This window comes from Polyodon spathula, unplaced genomic scaffold (assembly GCF_017654505.1).
Source record: "Polyodon spathula isolate WHYD16114869_AA unplaced genomic scaffold, ASM1765450v1 scaffolds_2166, whole genome shotgun sequence".
Lineage (NCBI taxonomy): Eukaryota > Metazoa > Chordata > Actinopteri > Acipenseriformes > Polyodontidae > Polyodon > Polyodon spathula.
The window spans coordinates 1-11,049 of record NW_024473640.1 but is presented as its reverse complement, the minus strand read 5'-3'; the positions used below and the strand labels follow the sequence as shown (position 1 = coordinate 11,049).

General features: G+C 36.0%; 2 protein-coding genes across 2 annotated transcripts; one reads left to right on the top strand and one right to left on the bottom strand.

Annotated features, from left to right (window-relative positions):
- Window positions 1-581: 581 nt before the first annotated feature.
- LOC121310434 (conserved oligomeric Golgi complex subunit 6-like) lies at window positions 582-5,216 on the bottom strand (the record flags this gene model as incomplete). Its single annotated transcript, XM_041243613.1, has 3 exons — window positions 5,041-5,216; window positions 4,035-4,178; window positions 582-653 (listed from the first exon to the last, which is right to left on the bottom strand). Coding segments are annotated over exons 1-3 (354 nt in total), but the record flags the coding sequence as incomplete, so codon positions are not given.
- A 3,907-nt stretch (window positions 5,217-9,123) lies between these two features.
- On the top strand, window positions 9,124-10,824 carry LOC121310435 (LHFPL tetraspan subfamily member 6 protein-like). Its single transcript, XM_041243614.1, has 2 exons — window positions 9,124-9,481; window positions 10,171-10,824. The coding sequence occupies exon 2, from the start codon at window positions 10,307-10,309 to the stop codon at window positions 10,760-10,762; it is 456 nt and encodes a 151-aa protein (XP_041099548.1). The 5' UTR covers window positions 9,124-9,481; window positions 10,171-10,306; the 3' UTR covers window positions 10,763-10,824.
- Window positions 10,825-11,049: the final 225 nt, after the last annotated feature.

Genomic DNA, 11,049 nt, shown 5'->3' with positions numbered 1-11,049 from the left:
CAAACCTGAAAAGAAAAGCTACCATTGCAACTCAACCCTGACCCGAGTAGCTGTTGAGGGATTCTGACTGCCATCTACTGAAGCAGGCTGAGACCACATAATTCCTTTAAGCCATATTCAAATCCAGACCTTCAGTAAAGAAAGTCTATGGTTAACACTGGGCAGGGTCTTTTATCATGTTATAAGTAGGTGGTATTGACACTGGTTAAGCAGAACTGCTCTTTTAAAAGATCAGTATCTTATAAATCCAGAAATGTATTGCTGAAAAAAAAAAAAAAAAAAAAAAAAAAAAAAACGTCAAGGTGTGGACTATCTCCCAAATAAACTGGCGTACAGCTTGAATAATAATAAGCCTCATCACTACAAAATATTACAACACTGAAGCAGGAAAACTGAAAAACCCTATTATTGTTTATCTTAATCTCAGTCTGTAACATAAGCTGTGCCAGAAAAGCAGTCAATGTGAATGCCATGTGGGACCAGAGGGTAGTGTTACTGGGAGTCTTATCAGTCTCACTGCGTGTGCAGGCAGGCAGCCAAGCACGCAGTTCCTCCAGGACTAAGGTCTCCACCATTCTTACCTTTAGACGGTTTGTCATATCCTCACAGCAGTTGCTCATAGCCTGGACATCTTCGTGCACACTCTCAAGCTCCTGAGAAATAAGAGAAAGACAAAGGCCACACAACACCACAGTTAAGAAAGGGACAGTGTTTATGCTAAACCAACAGTTAACCTCAGTGATTTTTAAAAGGAAATCTTTTCCTTTGAGAAACACTATCTTGCTTGCCAGACTTTTGCATATCCGAGGTACTGATTTTTAAAGTTAGCCTACATTTCTATCCTTGGACAAATGTTTTTTCTTTTAATTTTTATTTGTGGGATTTATTTTTTTCAGGCTCATCTTGCAGGAACAGCATGACAATGATATTTCACCAGTCACTCTTATAATGTCCTTTGGGGCCCTTTATACAAAGTTTAAAGTTTTAATTAAAGAAAAAAATAATCTCTTATGTTCGCCATAAACACTTTTTCAATTTACAAAACTAAAACCAAACAAATTAAGTAATATAATTTAACGTCTCTTAAAGAGTAAGTAGCGGGGTTCCGAAAAATGTAGCGTTACACATCCCCAGGTGTTGCTACAACTGTTTAAATAACACACCTGTAATTTGTCTTTTCTTTGTTAACATCTTGACAACTTTTTACTTGTATCAAGTCCGTTTCAAAGCTGTTTTCAAAATGGCCGTTCTAGTGCGCTGATAGTGTAAGAATTGCCCACATTGTCAAACAGGTAGCGCAGTAATAATGATCCATGATGTGGTACAGAAAAGAGAAACCAGTTCACTTGTTTAATTTTTTTTGTAATCGCTCTTCCTGGAGTGATCTCAAACCCCAGTGTACTGCAATACCAACTTTAACATTAAATAAAACGGAAATGTGAAAAAGGTTGAAAGAATTTGTCACTGAAGCAGTTAAGGTGTTCTGTACCCCACTTGTAATGGAACTCTGTTGAGAGAATCAACTGTGGAACAACTATAAGACACTATATCAAAGCATGTGGTCTACAGTAAATCTATGATATGGCCAGATGCCCCTTATACAAAGTGTAATAAAGCACACGTATTGTACTGCATATTAATAAACATAGCAAACCAGGGTAAACTTGGTAAATGCATACTATAACCATAGGAAAAAACTGCAACAATACTGTGGTGAATGTTTAGAAGGGGTGTAAGCATTGAGGCAGTGAAAGGTTTGGGTTCACTGAATTACTAGACCTATGTCATCGCAGAATACACCTGTGTACCAAGTATGAAGCCAGTATCTCGAAGCGTTAGATCATTATCATCCAAAAACCAAAAAGTCAAGGTCAAGATTGCGGCCACCTTAGACATGAGGTCAAAGTAAATGGTGCTATCAGATTGTGCAGGCAAAGTTTCCACAGCACTGAAAATATTGTACAAAGTTGCCAGTTTAAATGATTTATGGAGACAGATATTAGTACTGCAGTAGTAGGTGTGGCAGCTGTGGGTTAGCAGACTCATAGAACTTCCTTTACCAGAATAATCTGGATTTAAAAAAAATTTTTTTTAGCTATGCTTGAAAAACTGGAATACAGGGCTCACAACTAACTAAAACAGCTAAAAGTATATGATTTTTGGAAAATGGAATTACTTTCAGAATACTCTTAAAGTTCAAGAAAACAATATTTACTTTGTCATATAAGCATCATGTTCAGTACCAGGCTGTGCAAGAATGTGATGTGCATGCTGCTTCAGAATAATATTAACCAGAATAATTTCAAAAAAGGTAACAATATTTTCTTAATAGATAAAATTATGATTTAATCAGGACATTTTAAATAAAAAGAATTAGAAACCGAACATGGTGGAGACTACATCATATAATACCATTTTGCTTGAACAAAATGGCGATTTCAAAAGGCATTTCTGAATGTACTACAATAGATTATTTTGGTATGGAATGCTGAATTTTCGAAGGCTTTAAGTGCACTTAATTTCATATTACAGTAAGAAATGGAGAACAGCATTTGCTGTCCATTGTCCACTTCTTACTAAATATCTCAGTAACCCTGAATATATACTCATTTCCCCTTGAAATTCAGTGAAATCACTACTAAAGCCAGACAAAGGACCAACACAATGTGGCCTTATTAGTGGGGTTACCCAAATATTGAAGTCAATAGAACTGGGACTGTAAATATAGGCAGTGTGGCCTCTGTACCTACTGTAGGTAGCCTTTAAGGAAGGTTTCACTGTACATGAAAAGTGAGCACTCCAGCACACAATTACAGCCAATGGCAACCTAAACATTATTCAGTCACAACCAGTGCAAGTGTTCTTGATGTGTGTTTCAGAAAAAGCTTCTTTGAACAGAGGCTGATAGTCTGCGAGGTGAGGAACCATGCGTGCTGAACTATACTTCAACATATAATCCATCAACCTACATTCCCCCTCGGCGCTCGCCACATCACCATAAGCGAAATGTTTTCCTGTGTGGCTCAATTAATTTTCACCACATTCACCACGGTGACGAAGGCTTTGAAAAATGTACTTGTGCAAGACAATACCAGCATGACTACTTTGAACGTGTGCTGGTACATGAATCAATACAGACTGTTTTGTTTAATTTCGCCCAATGAAAGCCATTTAGCTAGATTACGTAAATATGCACCAATCTTGTGTTTGGCAGAACAGAGGTTCTAATTAGAAACAAATGCTGAAATGCTGAAATATAGTTTGGAAATAGTAACAGAATGGTTCCAAGATCATTCAGAAGAAGAACAATTAATAGTTACTAATTAAAAAGAATGATTAATCTCACTATGATTTATTGAGTTTTAATGTTGGAATCTGTGTCATATGCCTGTCAATAGTCCCAAATGAAAAAACACAGTAAACAAAAAACAGTTTTTTAAACAGTCATGCCTGTACAACCCTACTTAATATTACAAGCTTGTGTAACTAGAGGGGCGGCTGGTCAGGGAGGCATTTATATTACCATACACTTATAGCTTTACCTTTCTGCAGTGGAAAGAAAATCGCAACACTGTCAAAATAATGTAAAGCTGCAGCACATGAATATCTCTGCAAACCAATTCAGAATTTAGGAAATCTGCAAGCACGTTTTTTTCATGTGACTAGGTGTTTATGGGAGAGGGTTATTGGACACAGTTACAGTCAATATGTTTATTGTTTTATTGTACACCATACAGTTTTCTTTAATATTCTTTGGTGTGGCTAAAAAATGCTATGAAACTTTAGCCACAAAGGCTAACTAAATGAAGGTCTTAAAGGGAACGCAGTCAACTGTGTGCTACAATCCACAGTAAAATGCTTTCCAAAATCAACCCTGAGGAGTCCCTGAGGAAAGACAGTCCCCAACACACAACATTCACACTCAACCCTGTAACCTGTACTGTAAATAATCTAGCTGAATAATCTAGCTGAACAATGATCTTCAAAAGGCCATGGCCATTGTTTAAGGTTGTGTTCAAAAAATATTTAGTTACCTCTTTGACATCTTTAAATATTCGAACAAATTCTTCATTAATGGATAAACTGCGCCTCTCTATGTCTCCTCGTAAGTTTCTTCTTGTTCGTAAACTGTTTTCAGTAAAGAAGACAGAGAGGGCTTTGAGAGCTTCCAACATTTCCTGTAAAAGAAAATACAGCATATTTAAATGTTACTTTCTTTACACAACATAGTGGAGTTTCTCATTGACTCTGAAATGTATCGCTTATCTATCCATCACAATATTGTATTTTCTAGTGCATTTAAATGAAACACATAGGATGCCAGACCCTTAATTTATTTGCACCCATTTTATAGCAACCACACTATGTCAATAAAAATAAAAATGCATTGGCTATACAAGGTACACTGAATACATTTGAATAAGTTACCCGATTCAAATATAAAGTATGTGGAACAATGTAATAAGCTGTAGATGAAATTACATTTTTGCTAAAACTATACTAAATGGTATTGGGGTCAATTATAGAAAATGTCCCGTAGTAAAAGCATAGCAAACTGTAATAAAGCAAAGTGAAAGCATGGCAATGCATAGGCAAGCATTGTAAAGAAAAGCAAGGTTAAAACATTTCAAAGAAAAATGGACCACCCGGGTAAAAATCAATGCAAAAGCATGGTAAAACCGCAAATATACCGTGATGTTTCGGAGTAAATATGATTACAATCTTGCATTCCACTATGGCAATTCCAATCTGACTTTTTATCATTCTAAAAGTTGTACGAACGTGTCACTACAGACAGTTTGCCATGAAAAATGTAAACAGAGGCATGTCTTAAAAGCTTCCTGCAGCAGTGTAGGTGTGACAGCTCCGAAAATATACCGTATATACATCAAAAAAGTGCATTTTAAAGTAGATTTTAAATATGAACATTAGATAATAAAGTAAAGTAATACAATCAATATAAGCTGCTAAGGAGCGTTGTGAGTGACAGGTGAGTCAATCAACTCTTGAGCTGGACCGTATCTCGCAGCAGTCCCCCACCTTGTCATTGTCTAGTCGCGTATCCAATATTTTATTGAGCTTCCTGGATAGAGGGTTGTTTTGCTGAGACGTCGCACTGTTGCTGTTATTACTGATATTTGATGTATCTGAGGGAATGTCTGCTTTAATGTCAGCCATATTGAAAACAAAACACGTCTACTTATGAAGGAACTACATTTGAACTCCGGGTGGAAACACGCAACTATGCAATTTAGTTCCGTATGTCAAACTGTTTCGGGTTGTTTTTATGTTCTTGTTCCCTCTTTTCTTATTATATAAGTAGCACATTGTCTTCACTATGCTGCTTTTGTTTATTGTTTGTAGATTTACCAAGCATTTGCCTTATTGTGACTGAATCAAACGTGTGAGTGAGCAAATAGTTGTTGTTGTTGTTATTATTATTATTATTATTATTATTATTATTATTATTATTATTATTATTATTATTATTATTATTATTTAACTTCATGGTCCCGACTCTATGAAACTCTCTCCCAACTTCAGTGCGTGCAATTCCCACAATCGCTCGCTTCAACTCAACTCTGAAGACCCACTCTCTTGCTTTTAATGCTTTCTAAACCTGATCTCTGTTATTAGCTGTTGTCTGGAGTTTTTCACTCCATCTTATTCGTTTAATTCTGCTTGACACACGCATCCACAATTCACGTCCTAGCCTTTTATTTAATATATTTGCATTGTTTTTTTACTGCTGTATTTAATGTGCTATGCATTGTTCATCACTATCTTGTAAAGCACTTTGTGATGGTGGTCCACTATGAAAGGCGCTATATAAAATAAAGACTGATAATGATATTGAGTGATTATTATTATTATTATTATTATTATTATTATTATTATTATTATTATTATTATAGCAATAAAATGTATATGGGCAATATACTTTGAAAGTTTAAAGCGAGTGTGGACCAAGTACAGATCCGCCGCTGTTTTACTGTACTATAATATAGTTGACGCACTCATAATGTTATGTGTTTGACTTTAAACGAGCACGGATTCCCTTCAATTAAATGAAAGACAAAGACGTGGGTATAGTTCAGCAGAGCTGTTTACTAAAACCCAAGGCTAAACTTTGATTAAGAGAACTAAGTAGCAAGGTAACGTACAGGTAAGATAATATTTTTTTAATAAACATCAATAGTACGGGACAGTCACATATAAATATATTAGCTATAAAAGACAGTAGTGCTTTACACATTGTCCGGTTTTTGCAGGCTGGAAAGTGGGGCTTTTTTTCTTCGTTTGTTTCTTTTTCCTTTAAAGGTTTTAGTTAAAAATGCCATTTTAATGTAATTTTTCCTTCCTTTTCTAATGTTTGCAGTGGTTCGTTCTGATGCTCCAGTATTCATTTTTTCACTTACCTCTTTTTAAATTAAAACACCCCTGAAGCAACCAATTACAATGGTTATATCCTGCAACAAGGGTATATCAGTTGAATAATAGCAGGGCCCTTTATGTGCTCCCCAGGCATTTGTTAACTAAGAATTAATGTTGTGTTTTTCTTAATGTTGTTGTGTTTTTCTTATTGTTGTTGTGTTTTCTTAATGCTGTTGTGTTTTCCTTTTTGTGTTTCTGCTTTTCTTTTTGTGTTTGTGTTTTGCACTTCACGGCCATCGTAAATAACATATAAATATTCAATTTAACATGGTTAGTAAGACTACGGGATCACAGGAGTTGACGTCAATTGGCAATGAACTGGTCTGCCCACACAATTTCCATTCCAAGTTTTTTTTTTTTTCAGTAACAACTTCAAAATACCAGCATAATGACGTTACCCCATGACAGGAAGTGAAACAATAATGATGCTATGTTGGCCTAATTATGAGTTGCACAGAAATGTTTGGAATTGAAAATGACCCAAATTAGAAATAAAAGATATATTGTATTCTTCTGTACTATATTTAGAAAACTGTATCAGCTAAAAAAATATATTGTTTTTAAATGTTTAAGTTCTAAAACACGAACAAAAGAAACAAAATAATCAGTTTCAAACTTCAAGGTAGGGTTATGCAGATACATTGGAGTCTCTGTGTATGCGCTTAATAATCTGTTCATAGCTTAAACACATACCAACCACTAGAAACCCAAATAGTCCTCTTATCCAAACTGGAGGACTTACCCCCAGCATTGTCCACCAGTACCAACACGAATTTATCAGTTTTTAAAATAGGTAAAATGTAAAAGCTTTTTATATTACACTTGCAACATTATCATTATCTCTTCATGTAATACAAATATTTTGGTTCTTTCCTTGCTGTTTATTCTTTAATTCTGGCTATGCCATACTCTCAAACATTTGACAGACCAATCTAGGTACAGTTTGTTTTAAAATATGTCTTTGATGAGTTGTATCACAACAAAGCCTTGTCACTGCCATCCTACTCGGGACACAAGTGCATTTAAAAATGCAATACACATTATCAAGTTGTGAGGATCCGGTACTAAAGTAAATCAAACAGTATTGTACCGGCCAAACCGTTACAGTTGGAGGGTATGATATCCAGATATATAACAAAGACAAAATGAAAAGTTGACTGCTGCTTCCTGGCAGCTAATCACTTGTTGATGTAGTTCGACCTTGCCCCCGTGGTACAGTTGAAATCAAACCTAAAATGGCAATACCTGTAAAATGTAACTGGGATTAAATGTTGTGAATGTGTGTGTGGATTGGGGGGGGGGGGGGGGGGGGGCACACAAATAATAAAGCGTTTACATGGAATTTATGTTTTTGGGATGCTTTTTTTTATTCTACTATGTGTGGGTGTATTGAGTGTGTTTTCTCCCCAGACACAAAGATAATTGATCTGATCCATTTGTTTATATTGTATCTTACAGAGAAAGTGTGTCTTTTGATTTGCAGTTTTCTGGGGAGCCCTTCAAGAAATCAAGCTTCCAATGGGCTGTGGCTAATGAAATTGTGCTCCTTATCTCATATTTCATCAGTTACAAGTGCCTTGTGTATCCTAGGCATTATCTTATTCAGTGATACAATCTGTTGAACGTAATGTGTTCATTTGTCAAAGCCTTTCTCTGAGATGTTTTCTGTGTTGTTTCATTATATTGATTTCGGGTAGTGAGAGGGGAATCTGGCAAACATAATTCCTCAGAAATATAAACATAACAGAAAAAAACTAATAGAAACTATATATATATATATATATATATATATATATATATATATATATATATATATATAGAGAGAGAGAGAGAGAGAGAGAGAGAGAGAGAGAGAGAGAGAGAGAGAGAGAGAGAGAGAGTTTAGTTTTTTGTTAGTTCCAGTATCCAAATGGTTTTTATGGGGTTAACTAATATGATTAACTAGACATAGGTTTAAAGACTAAGGTTTCACATGTTTTGAAAATGACCCACAATAATAAGACTTCTCTAATGGTATGACTTGTGCAACCAATAAATCAAACAATGCTGTTTAAATTGCAGGTATTCTGAAAAAAAAAAAGTGCTGTCTTCTGGTGGTGGTGATTTATATTTATAACTTCCAATGTTAATATTATTAAGAATGAGAATACACTAAATATCCAACTCACTGCAGTACACCACAGCTTATTGCTGTATAACGTATATTGGAATGGCACATACTGCCAGCATGACTTTATACAACCACTACACTATTATTATTATTATTATTATTATTATTATTATTATTATTATTATTATTATTATTATTATTATTAGCAGCAGCAGCAGCAGTAGTCATATTTGCATATCGGTAAAGTCTGATAGCCTATTAGCTGGTCAATATTCTACTTTGCAAATCCGACTTGCAGTGCAACTGGGACCATTACACAGCCAGAAAACCCCGTAGTTTAATGTACAACGTAACGTTGCTTAATAAATATATTTTTGGTTTAATTACTGGTTATCTGTGTTTCTTACCATATAAAAACGAAATGTCAGTGCAGGTTGAAGAGATGCGTACTACTGATACAAGGTATTTCCTGGCTGGCTGCACAGTTAAGGGAATCCCTCTTCGTTATATTTGGAAGCGTAGTGGGACTCGCTCAGGGTAGGCGGTGCCTGGGTGGAGAATTCGTTGATTGATGGGCCCCCTCTGACTGTGGCACGGATTCTCATTTCAGCTTTCAGACCCTCGAATATCTCATCTCAAGGAATGTGTTACAACATTTTCTCCAGAGGGTCGTTTTGAAAGGAGGGGTTTCTGCGCCCACTGTCTGCCTTTGGATAATTACATTTACAATTTGAGTGTCTGCCGAGGTCAGCTACACGGCAATATCTCGCTTGGAAGAGCTGAACTTCACTCGGGTCTTTTTGAATGAAGCCCTATTGACCATTTTTCAAGAGTGTAGATTTGGAACATTTTGGACTGCTCTAGTGGTCTTTTTTTTTGTGGGAGAATAGACGATTAACTGATTATTTTCACCTATGTATCTAGGAGGTTAAACATGTAAGTACAGAAAATACATCAATTTTCGAGTCTGATGCTTGTGTGAAATGTTTATCCGCAGTTTTATGTAGTGGGAAAGTCCTAATACTACTCTTCTGTGTTTCGGTGATTTACTTGACTCTACGGAACCACTGATATCGTACTTAGTGTATGCACAGTAAATTAGTTTGTTCTCTAGTTAGTAATTGGATACATTACAGCTCTACGTGAATTTAAATTCTGCAGTTCTTACCAGACAAATCCTAACTGAAATGGGAACGAAAGCCAAATGAAAATGAATTATCATTTAACACACACACACACACACACACACACACACACACACACACACACACACACATATATATATATATATATATATATATATATATATATATATATATATATATATATATATATATATATATATATACACGATGCCTCCTAACACAACCACTTCTCAAAATAACCATTTAGGGTATTCTTTAAACTTTCTTAATCATTAAAAGTTACGGGCAATGTGGGTATTGTTGCTTAAGGTCACTATGAATGATGCTGATGATAATGAGTCTGGACGAGATAATGAAAACCTATCGGGATCAACCAATTGAAAAGATCTGTCACTTTATATTTTAAGCATCTTTTTTAGAATAGGATTTTGATAATCAAGAATATACTCTGCCTGTAGTAATATTCCATTCATTTTACAGGGATTGTCACACATCCAAGAGCTTGGGATGCGTTTCATGGTAGATCCCAGGAAACACAAGTTCAACGCAAGGATTCAATAAGGATTACATTAACACCTGCCACTAATACTCGTATACATTTAAAGAAAACAAGAAGATGGCATCCAGCTTGACGTGCGCGGGGATCATATGGGCACTCCTTTCACTTCTATGTGCAGCTGCATCATGTGTTGGATTTTTTATGCCCTACTGGCTTTTGGGATCACAAATGGATAAGCCTGTGTCCTTTGGCACTTTCCGGAGGTGTTCGTACCCAGTAAGGGATGAGACCCGGCAACTGACGGTAATGGTGGAGCAGTGCGGCAGGTATGCATCCTTCCAGGGCATACCGAGCCTGGAGTGGAAGATCTGTACCATAGTTACCGGTGTGGGCTGCGGGCTGCTGCTACTCGTGGCACTTACTGCCATCATGGGCTGCTGTATCACAGAACTCATTTCCAGGACAATTGGAAGAGTAGCGGGTGGAATGCAGTTCGTTGGGGGTAAGAAAAAACAAAACAACTTTCTTTCTTTCTTTCTTTCCATGAAGTGGCATTTTATCCGGGCTTTTTAACCGTTTAAAAACTGACAGACTATACACAGAACACATGCTGGTGGTTACGGGTGATATATTTTCATATACGTGTAAATTGCCGTAAGTTTGCTATACTGTATATAGTCCTATTGTATACTGTATATGGTCTGTGTGATTAATGGCTATGTATTAAATGTGTCCCAAGAACTAAAGACGGTGTGTAGCGCTAATGTTTTGAACAATTAATAATTTATGACATGCAAGGTCAATAGATCATTTTTACATGGAGTGCTGAAAATGCTTCTGAGCTACAAACTAAGTATAAG